Raw genomic sequence first — 11,338 nt, forward strand, 5'->3', positions numbered from 1 at the left:
ATGTTGCAACTGCGGTGAGGGACACCCGGCTAATTCTAGAGGTTGTATACTACCGAAAGAACTTCAAAAATTGAGAAACAAAAAAATTGCTGAACTAAACAAAGGTAGACACCTGGAAACCTGGAAAGCTGGAAACCAATCTGAAAATAATCAAACTGATGTTCTGAATAAAAACCCAAAATCGCTGAATAATAAAAATACATATTCGGAACACTGAGGGCGATGGAAATTGCAAAACACTAACTAAGAAAAAATCACCACTCAAGAAAACTTTTATAAAGCATTAGACAAACGCTTGACTAGGCTAGAGCAAAAACTCAATAAAACAAATAATGCTTTGTTATATAAAAATAATGCTTTGGAACTCCAACGGTCTTCTTAAACACCTTAGAGAGCTTGAAACAGCCATATTAGTCAAAGATGTTGATGTTTGCTTAATTAGCGAAACTCATTTTACTAACCAAACATATGTTAAACTAAAGACTTACGAAGTATACAACGCAGTCCATCCTAGTAATTGTGCTCGCAGAGGAAGTGCTATTTTAATTAAGAAATTGTTAAAATACTACGAGACTACAAAAATATCCAAAGAGGAATTTCAGGCAATTACTGTTGTCCTTGAGTTACAAAGCAAATTACTACTAACATCGATATACAGTCCTCCAAGACATTCAATTAAATCCGAACAATACAAAGATCTTATAAAAACACATAAGCATCACTTCATTATGGGTGGTGATATCAACGTTAAGCATAAGCATTGGGTCTCTCGCATAATTATAACAAAAGATAGAGAATTCCTGAAAGCTATACAGCAAACTGGCTGTGAATGCATGTCATCCAAACCTACTGGCCAACTGACGCAACAAAGGTGCCTGATCTACTCGATTTCTTTATAACTAAGCAAATTTCGTCCTACAATTTAAAAATAACACATGGAGCAGAACTAAGTTCCGACCATTCCCCTCTCTCCATAACCCTCTTTGAATCTGCCTTAATAAATACAATATGTCTAAAACTTGAAAATAAGTACACAGATTGGAGTTACTTCAGAAGAATCCCTAACGAAAACACCATCACTCGAAACGAAATTTGGGGTGAAAACAATCTTGAAAGTGAAAAAAGGAATGCAACCTATCCTCATAAATATCCAAAAGCTATTGTGGATCTTATGCGGGAAAAAAGAAATATGCGGGAAAAGTGGCAGCAATCCAGATTTCTAGCAGAAAAAACCATTCTTAACAGACTTGCAAAAGAACTCAGTCTAAAAATCAAGCAATTTAAAAATAATCAATTCAACTGCTACCTATCTAACTTAAGTAATGATCGTGCTACCAACTATTCTCTCTAGAAATGCACACGAAACCTTAAGCGACCTTTAGTACACAAAGCTCCAATTAAAAATCACGCTAATCAATGGGCTAAAAGCGATGAAGAAAAAGTGGAGGTATTTTCCGAACACCTGTCAAAAGTGTTTTCCATAGACGATTACGTTAACAATGCAGTAATCTGCCCTCCTAGGACAACAAATTCATCCTGTATTCCACCAACCACTGAGCTTTTGGTAATGAGGATTATTAAAATGAACTTAAGCTAAAAAAAACCCAAAACCCCAGGTTATAAATAGATAAGTGCTGAAGTATTAAAAGAAATTCCTACAAAATGCATAGTCAAAATTATGAATATATTTAATGCTATAATTATCATGGTCCTTAACCCAGAAAAGTATATTAATGACGTCAGTGGTAACAGACCAATAGCACTTCTACCTGTACTTTCAAAAATACTTAAAAAAATCTTACTTAAAAGAATCCTTCCTCTGATTGAAAGTCAAAACATAATTCCTTTACATCAGTTCGGTTTTAGGTGCAATCACTCCACTATAGATCAAGTCCGCAGGATTACCAATGTAATAGAAATAGCTCTTGAGGAAAAAAAAATCTGCTCAGCTGTGTTTTTAGATGTCTCGCAGGCTTTCGATAAAGTCTGGCATTCCGGATTGCTTACCAAAGTAAAAAATATTCCACCAACGGAGTATTATGACGTAATTTCCTCTTACCTATCTGACCGTTACTTTCAAGTAAAACACAGTGATGCCTATAACAAACTGCATAAAATTAACGCTGAAGTTCCACAAGGTAGTGTCTTGGGTCCCCTCTTATATCTTATTTATACATACGACCTGCCAACGAGTGCAACAACGTTCACAGCAACTATTTGCTGATGATACTGTACTCCTTGCAGTTGGAGAAAGCGCAGTAATAGCAACTAATAATTTGCAAAATAGTATGGACAGTATCATTGCTTGGACAAGGAAATGGAAAATGAATCTGAATTAAGAAAAATCAGTGCATGTAAATTTCACAAATCGAAACATCAGTCATATACCTGTCTATATCGATGAAGCACAAATCCCTCACGCGAATACTGCGAAATACTTGGGTATGACTTTGGACGCTAAACTAAGATGGAGCGAGCACATAAAAAAGAAAAGAAGTAAATTAGATATTAAATTCAAATCGTTGAAATGGTTAATCGGCAAAAAATCAAAACTATCGCTTTACAATAAACTTGTATTATACAAACAAATGCCAATCTGGACATATGGAATACAGCTATGGGGTTGTTGCGCAAGCAGAACACAATTTTCCATCATTCAAAGATTTCAAAATTTTTTACTACGGAGTGTAACAAACGCGCCATGGTACGTGAGAAATTCTGACTTACATCGTGACCTCGGAGTGTCAATGGTACAGGAAGAAATTCATAGCAAAGCCAAATTACACTAAGATAGACTTAGTTGCCACATAAATGCTAAGGCGCATTTACTAGCGACAACTGATCCAATACCTGTATAAAAAAATGACAGGCAGTATGCGCATTATCAAAATCTATAGTTGTTACTAAAAATTCAACTACAGTGAAACCTAATTGAGTCAACGATTCTTTAAAAAGATAATTTCTTATAACTTTGCTGTGAAGCTAATCCACAATTATTTAACCTAAACGAACTGAATTGTTGGTTCGATCAACTTCCACTAAAGACAGCTTTTACTGTATTAATTAATAAATATTTATCTATTAATATATTAAATATTTATCTATTTATCTATTATCTACTGCTATTTAGTGCAACTTAGGAAAGACACTTCATAAATTTTTTTTAAATCAAATCTACATTTTAAATAACACAACTAACTTTCAAGCGGAAATATACGCGATATATTGATGCGCCAGTTTCGACCTTGAACGTAACTACTGGAATCGTAAAATCGGAATACTGAGTGACAGCCAGGCAGCTATAATGGCACTCATATCCTACCAGGTATCATCTAAACTGGTATGGGAGTGCATTGACAAGCTGAACATATTTGACTGGAACAAACAGGTGCACCTAATATGGATTCCAGGACATGCTGGTACAAACTTGCAAGTAGAGGCGCAGCCTCAAAAATCATAGAGGAAAAAGAAAGAGAACTCTATTGGGAAAGTCTACCAAAACTATCACAATCAAAAATGCTTTTAGGGACTAACAACTTAAAACGCTTCAAAGATTGCATACCACAATCAAAAACCAACCTAAGGACTATTATGAGATTATTGAGCACTCACTGCAGATTGAATAATCATCTATCGATGTTAGGAATTCAATTCAACTCAGACTGCAGATACTGTAGAGAAGAGAAAGAAACTGCATACCATGTGCTTGGGGAGTGCCCGACACTGATGCATAAGCGGAAGAAACACCTAGGAGAGTATTTCATGGATCATAAAGATTCAAGACTAGAAAAGATAGGTTCTATATTGTCTATACTGAAATCGGACTTGGAGAAAGACTCTAACCCGAGTAAGGGGTATAATATGTTAGATCTTTTAGGTCGCAGTGCACAATCCCTTCTTTCAAATGCATGAGTACTTTGAAGATTAATTTTTTTTACTTTTAGAAAAATTATTAAAATTCTCTACTAAAGCGTTTCGAAAAATAAAATATTTTATAGAAATTGTTTATAAAAATCTGAGTGGAAAATTCGAAAATAGAAAAATAATTGTCGATGGTAATTTGGGTAATGTGCGGCACTTGTTCACACACGTAATGTTTTTCACGCGCTTTTCACGCGCATTTTACCGCACGTTTTCGCTAATTTCTCATATTAACAAAACCACAGTACCGACAAGAATCCGCCAACTGAACATGCATTCGGCCATAGAAGTGCAGCATTTGCATCTGAATTCCGGAATAAATCCCTTACAAATAGCAAGAGCAACACTCGGTGGTTGCAGAAAATCCATATTGATGCACAAAGGGAACTAAATACCATTACCGCTCACTGCATCAGGTCAGAGCTGATGAGGCAGCACTTACTTGCCGTTGTTAACAACTATGGTTGTTCGCACAAATTTCAGACACGACCCCCTTTCACCTCATACGCTCAACAACGATTACAGCGTGCGTAAAATTGAATAGCTAAAACAACAGATTCAATAACAACATCAGCAGTTGCATTGCTACATGGACAAAATAGGCGGTTTTTGAGGTGTGGCATAATATGAAACAAAAACGCTACAAATAAATGCGATGCGGTCAATACGGTACGTTAAATGCTGCCAATTGTCAATTGATGGGCAGCGAGTAAAATGTTCACGCACATGAAGATGCAAACCTGCACAGACACCTGACATGGAATCTAATGGGAACATTGATTATTTGCAGCTGTTGTAGATGTAAAATTCAATTTATGGCAACTACTAAACATTTTTTTAGTTCTATAAATTCGTATTTTCCACTTTTAGTAATATTCACCGGAAGGTTAAACTGATATCTGCTTTGGAATGAAACTTTAATTTAAACACCGAATTGTTTTCTATTACCTCGTGGTTCATAAATACACACAAAATACACGGACTAAATTTCTCATACCAGTATTGTAAATATATTATATGTATTTGGAGTTTAGGGGGTTTCGAATAGCAAAGAAAGAAAGAACAAACACAAAAATTTAGTTCATTTATTAAGATTTGGCTGACCATACAACGCTGTTTCGAGAATTGTCAAGCACTCGTCATCAGTGGTCTTAGGAAATACTCGTATTCGAATTTCTTAATTAGTTTATAGTCCGTATATAAATTGTTTGGACTGTAGGTGTCAGACTTGGAACTCGTGCCTGTCAATTTAGAAGCGATGACAAACGAAAAAAAGTTTGAAAGTTAAATTTTGAGGTTATTGAGATTGCCCATTTTTATTTTTCAAAGCTATTCATGTAAACCAAAAAGGCAAATGTCCCATCAGGAGTGACTTGATCTGAACACAGCGACATCTCTGAAACTATATATCAGACAAACAAGCCAAGGAAAGCTGTTATCTTGAAATCATTCCCCTGAAAATGGAGTTTTGTTTGCAGTCTCTAAAGTGACACTTAAACTTAAACATTTAAGATTTATCTAGGTGGATAAAGATTCTTGAATAGATAAAAGTTCTTGTCATATTTCAACACTTACCTAATCCGATTTTTACACAATTTGTGCAATTCATACTAGTCAGCTGTAGTACCCCTTAACGACTTTTGTCGCTATTGTGGCTCTACCTATGGGGAGGAAACTGCACTCCACCTCATGTTGATGCGCCAGCGAAGGAGTCGCAAGTGTCAGCAACTGCAAATGTCGCTACTTGGACGACATTCCGTTATGTCAGTCACAAAAAAGCTAATTATATACAAGCAGGTACTACGCCCAATTTGGGCCAACGGATCTCAATTGCAGTATCGAAAAATAAGACAAGAAATGGAAAAAAAGGGACCAATAAAAATAATGAATGAATAACATGACAATAACTTACGTAAAAAAACATTAAATTTTTATTTACTCATTAAAAGAATAAGATTAAAACAAATTGAACTATTTTGGCTTATCATAGTGGAGAAATGGAAGTTGCATGTCCGGCAGACATAGCATCGTCGGTTAGTTAACTAACTAAGTTGGTCAAATCATTAGAAAGTATTAATAATGAGTATATAAATAGGTAAATAAGTACATGGATGAACTGGTAGAACCTATAATATTAATTATTACATTATTGCTTATAGAAAAGACAATCAGATGGCGAAATGACCCAGTCAACAGAAAACCCTGCAAATAGTAAAGACAGATGAGACAAAATTGCTATCAATATTATAAAACGAATTTTATAAAGGATATTCTAAAATATTGCACTACCTGATGAACTGAAGTAAGACAGATGAGACAAAATTACAAAGAATGTCTCACAATCATATAGCTCAATTTTTGTTGCTAAGAGAGTAGATTCACCGAATACATTTACTATTTTTCTATAAATTTTATTTAAAAATACTCATGCACGTCAACTTTGAATGACTTTCCTAGGGCCATGTTATGCAGAATGCCAGGCTATGCCGAAAATACATACTATGCAGAGTGTCACACCAGTATTGCCAATTTTGTATTTTTACTACTTCTTGGTTGTGCCTAAATTTAAAAGGAAATTTAGATATGCTCACTTTCAATTTGCCACCAAAAATAACTCGCATGAAAAAACTCATAGAGGCTGTAATAATGTTAATTTATTATTATATTATCTTATAATAATTGTTAACAGTACTTACGCGTTTCTTTAAAATCGGAAAGTGTAATAATTATATTATTAGCGATTTATAAAAAAAATGCTGTGTTGCTTACTGCCATCTTTTCTCCAAAACGTACTAGAATTGTAGTAGTTTGCTCCTAAAAGGCGCAAATTTTGAAATTTATTACTAAACAACACTGTTTTGCCTTAGTGCCGGGGCACAAATACGCCGGCTCTCATGCCGGAATTTGAACGGCCATATTCTTTTTTCTCTCATTCTCATTCTCTCATTTAAAATTTGCATTGAATACAACAACAATTGTACTCATGCCATGCCCGAGACACTCTGCATAACATGGCCCCTATTAAGCAAAAATTGATGAATTGACATGAGATTGTGGCTGTACTCGTATTCTTTTAAAAATGAAATAGAAATAGTCACACAAACAAAATAACACGTGTTGAAAAGAAACAACACAATTTTATTGTGAATGCATTCAATTTTGACAACTCATTTTTTGCGTTGCATTAAATGTGTGAAGTTGACGAAGTTGACGTGGTTTTATCTCATACAAGAAAACATAATCCTAAGCATAAATATGTCTAAAAGTTCAGAGTGTTTCAGTAAATATCGTGATCAACAGTTTATGGTATGTTGAGTTTTTATTGGAAAGTCGTTATAAATTGCATTATAACATTATAATTTGTTTGTAAAGGGATCACGGGCGGAACAAGAACGCGCACTTCGAGAATCCAAAACCTTATATGTTGGAAACTTGTCTTTCTACACAACAGAGGGTCAAATATATGAATTATTTTCGCGTTGTGGAGACATAAAGAATTTAATCATGGGATTAGATAAATTTAAGAAAACTCCCTGTGGTTTTTGTTTCATTGAGTATTACTTGCGTTCAGAAGCTGAAGATGCTCTGAGGTAACTTAACTTTCACAATATAAACGCTTAAGTTAACCACAATAATTTATTGTTATTTATTTACTTTTTAAGATATTTGAACAATACCAGCCTGGATGAGAGAATCATTAGAATTGATTGGGACGCTGGATTTGTTGAAGGTCGTCAATATGGTAGAGGTAGGACTGGTGGTCAAGTGCGCGATGAATTCCGCACTGATTATGATGCTGATCGTGGGGGTTTTGGAAAGTTGATGTCTCAAACACCTGTCCCAGACATATTTAATCATTAAGAATTAAAAATGTATTGTAAAGTACTTAAGTTTGTCTAAGACAAAATCTTTTTCACAAATAAAATGCAAAACTCACTTGTAAACTAAGAGCTATTGATTTTCGCTCAAATCAATTTAATCAATTGATTTTTAATTTAAATTTAAAAATAAGTCAAGTTTGTTTTTACAGCAAACTTCTTTACATAGCTAAAGCTTAACAATATATGTATTGATAATGTAGATAACTTCATTATAGTTATGTAATATAAAATATGTATATATTAGTTATATAAAAAGTATATGAAAACGTTGTCTTTTGTCTGTGCGCCATTGCGTTACCATTGCGTTACCATTGCGTTACCATTGCGTTAATATGGGTCATTCTTTTACAAATTGGACGTATTTTGACCCCATCAAGATTTCATTTTGAATTTAATATTCATTTAATTTGGAAATTAAAAACTAACGTTATTCTGTCATTTTTTGTGTAAAATTGATTTAATGGTATTATGGTGCGTATGGGTGACCAGTTGGACGCCTGATAAATTATTTTTTTTAATTACTTCTAAAAGCAGTGCCACACTGGAAATATTTATTTTTTAAGTAGAATTTATTGGTTGATCTGAATCAAAATTAAAAAAGAAAAACTTGTGTGAGATATTTCTCTTTTCTTTTTTTTTACTGAAAAATCTTTTGTGTGTGTTTGGTGTGATGTGAAGGATAAATTAATTTTTTAAAAGTACTTCCAAAGACAATATCTTGAATGTCTTGAAATTTTTTTCGTCTTGAAGTTTTACGTGAAATTTTATTACTAATCAAAATCAAAAAGTATCTAAAAAGTATCTAAGAATATTTGTAGTATATTCTTTGAAAATTCATTGAATAGAAGTGTAGTACGTATGTGCTTGATGTGTTATATGAAGAACACATAAATTTTAAAAAGATAGAAAAAATTCTACAAATTTTTATTTCTTAGTAAAATTAAAAATTAAATTTAAATAAAATAAATTTAAATAAAAAATGAAAATTCTGGGGATACATGTGGAAAATATTTTTTCCAAAATTTAACGGTTAATATTTGAACTCAAACATAAACTATCTTAATTGTTTAAAGCTCAATCAATTATCTTTAAAATGCAACAGATTTCATGTTTCTATCATTTGCGTAGTTAAAAATGTGTCTACAATGCCAATTCCCAAAGCCCCATGGGGCAATTACTTTTAGAAAAAAATTTACAAAATTTTTTCCTGAGATACGGGACTTCTTATTTAATGAGAGGAGCAAAATTATTGGCACAGCAAGCAAATTAATCTTTAGCACTATTTTTATCCAGTTAATGATGCGATTTTTAATAAACAAAAAATTTTTTAAGATAAAATGCTTAATTTGTTTTTAAATTCATTAACTAAATTAAATAAAAAATTTAGTTAAATAACTAAATTTTGGCTGAACAAAAATATTGGCACAGCTAACGTAAAAATGAAAAAACAAATTAAAAAAACATACTTTCGATAACAATTAATATTTAGTGGCCAAGGTCTTCTATTAAATAATAGCTACTATTTGTTTTGAAATCGAAGAAATCAATTTTTGAGTGGTTTTTGGTCCAAAATATTGCCACTCTTCAGCAGTGCCACCTTCTGTTCTGCCTTCGTTGTTATAATGGGCTCCTCTAACTCGAAGTCTCCATAAGTCTATCCTTTTTTTTGCAAAATGGCATTTCGGGTTTGACTGTATTTTTATTTATAGGAAAGAAATATTATTAATTTATTTAAATACATAAGTAATTAATAAATTGTTTATTGTAAATTTAATTAATAGTTATCGTTGTCGTGCTATTAGGAAGGTGCATCCACACCAAAGCGAACGCTTGCGAAAGAACGAACATTCGCAGGTAACGACTGCGGTTACATCGCATGCGAATTTTGTCTTGCGTGTTCGTACATATGTTTTCTCTTGCGAACACATTGCTTGTTGCGGTTACATTGCTTGCTAATTGACAGTTCTGTTTTGTTCGTTGGATAGGGATAGGGAAGATGAAATACATTTTGCAGAAAATTGGCTATCAAGTTATTTATTAATTTCAAATAACAAAAGATGAATTAGGATGCATGATTTTTATTCTTAAAAATTTGAAAATAGAGAGTTTATCTATTTCTCAAAGAAAGAAATTAGCAAATCGCAATCAGTGGTATATGTTTTGAAACTTATTTTCATTTATAAATTTAAAGTTACGTGAAAGCAACACACACCTCTCAATTTCACTATTTACACCTTCCATTTTGCACGAACACATGAGTTTCAACTTTATTTTACATTTGTGCAGCAATCGTAATCACAAGTAAACGTCTTACATTTCATAATTTACAATTACAATTACAATATAATACAATATATATAATTTAAAATATAAAGAATTGCGTAATGAAGTCATTATAGCTAGTGCTGCTTTTATGATTATATCTGAGTGCTCCAAAAGAAAAGCGTAAATGTTGGATGTTCCTTTCTCAATAAAGGAAATCGTTAATTCACACGACTTCTAAAAGAATTGGATGCAAGTCATAAATCCACACCGCGTCTAAAAAAACTGGATATTAAACGATAACTTCAGTCAGATATCCGAAATGGATTTCGATAAGATTTTAAGATTATTATCTTCAAAAATATCAAAAGAAGATACAAAGTTTAGAAAGAGTATACCTAACTCCAACAGAAAGACTAACAGTCACCCTCAGGTTTTTAGCAACTAGAGATTCCTTCACTGGCTTGGAGTGCTTATTTAGAATATCGATTGAATCTATATCCAGAATTGTACTTGAAGTTTGTTCGGTTTTGCTCGAATCATTGATAGAATACGTGAACGTAAGACTTTAATTCAAAGATAAATTAAAAGATAAATTTATGCGAAAGACGAATTTCAAGCCAAAGATAAGTTGATATAACAAAAAGTGACATTCATTTTTAAAAACAGCTGAATTTAAAAAACCCGGTAAATATTTTATGAGTAGTGTATATTTTAGAAATTTAGTTAAAATAATAAATAATCATCTAATTTCAATTTTAGTCATATGTAAATAACTAGTGGATCCACTTAGGCCTATTGGTCAATTGTGTTACCATATATATGTGAAAAATTTAAGGTTTAGCGAACGTTTAGCGAAGCATAAGACGCTATTTAGTATCAGCTCCTTTAGAAAGGGGACTAATAAAGTATTAAGTCGCCGCCGTGCATGAGCTGGGCAAACATATAGTAAAAGAGAGGCATCCACATCGTCTTCCTCACAACTGCGACAGATTCTATTGAAAGGGAGACCTAATCTTCTAGCATGATTCCCTAGTCTACAGTGACCTATAAATAGACCTACCAAAAGACCGGTGCCTCTGCGGCGCATCTCAATGAAAATATTGGATTAACTTTTATCGGAAAGTGGTCAGATTGAACAGTACTAATCGATACCACAACAAGCTGTTGGGTATAATCAGTAGCGAAAAATTTGTATATGAGGGTGGAGGCATGCATATTCATTAGGCCTTTTCGGTAGTTCGCAAATATAGCAAAAAACAGCAAGTTAATGG

At 33.0% G+C, this 11,338-nt stretch overlaps 1 protein-coding gene across 1 annotated transcript; it reads left to right on the forward strand.

The window, feature by feature from the left end:
- The first annotated feature begins 7,033 nt into the window (after positions 1–7,033).
- LOC119689353 (nuclear cap-binding protein subunit 2-like) lies at positions 7,034–7,852 on the forward strand. Its single transcript, XM_038104170.1, has 3 exons — positions 7,034–7,227; positions 7,294–7,511; positions 7,584–7,852. Exons 1-3 carry the CDS (start codon positions 7,069–7,071, stop codon positions 7,780–7,782), a joined length of 576 nt encoding a protein of 191 aa, XP_037960098.1. The 5' UTR covers positions 7,034–7,068; the 3' UTR covers positions 7,783–7,852.
- The last annotated feature ends 3,486 nt before the right edge of the window (positions 7,853–11,338 follow it).

The sequence above is a fragment of the Teleopsis dalmanni genome, chromosome X, assembly GCF_002237135.1.
Source record: "Teleopsis dalmanni isolate 2A chromosome X, ASM223713v2, whole genome shotgun sequence".
NCBI lineage: Eukaryota > Metazoa > Arthropoda > Insecta > Diptera > Diopsidae > Teleopsis > Teleopsis dalmanni.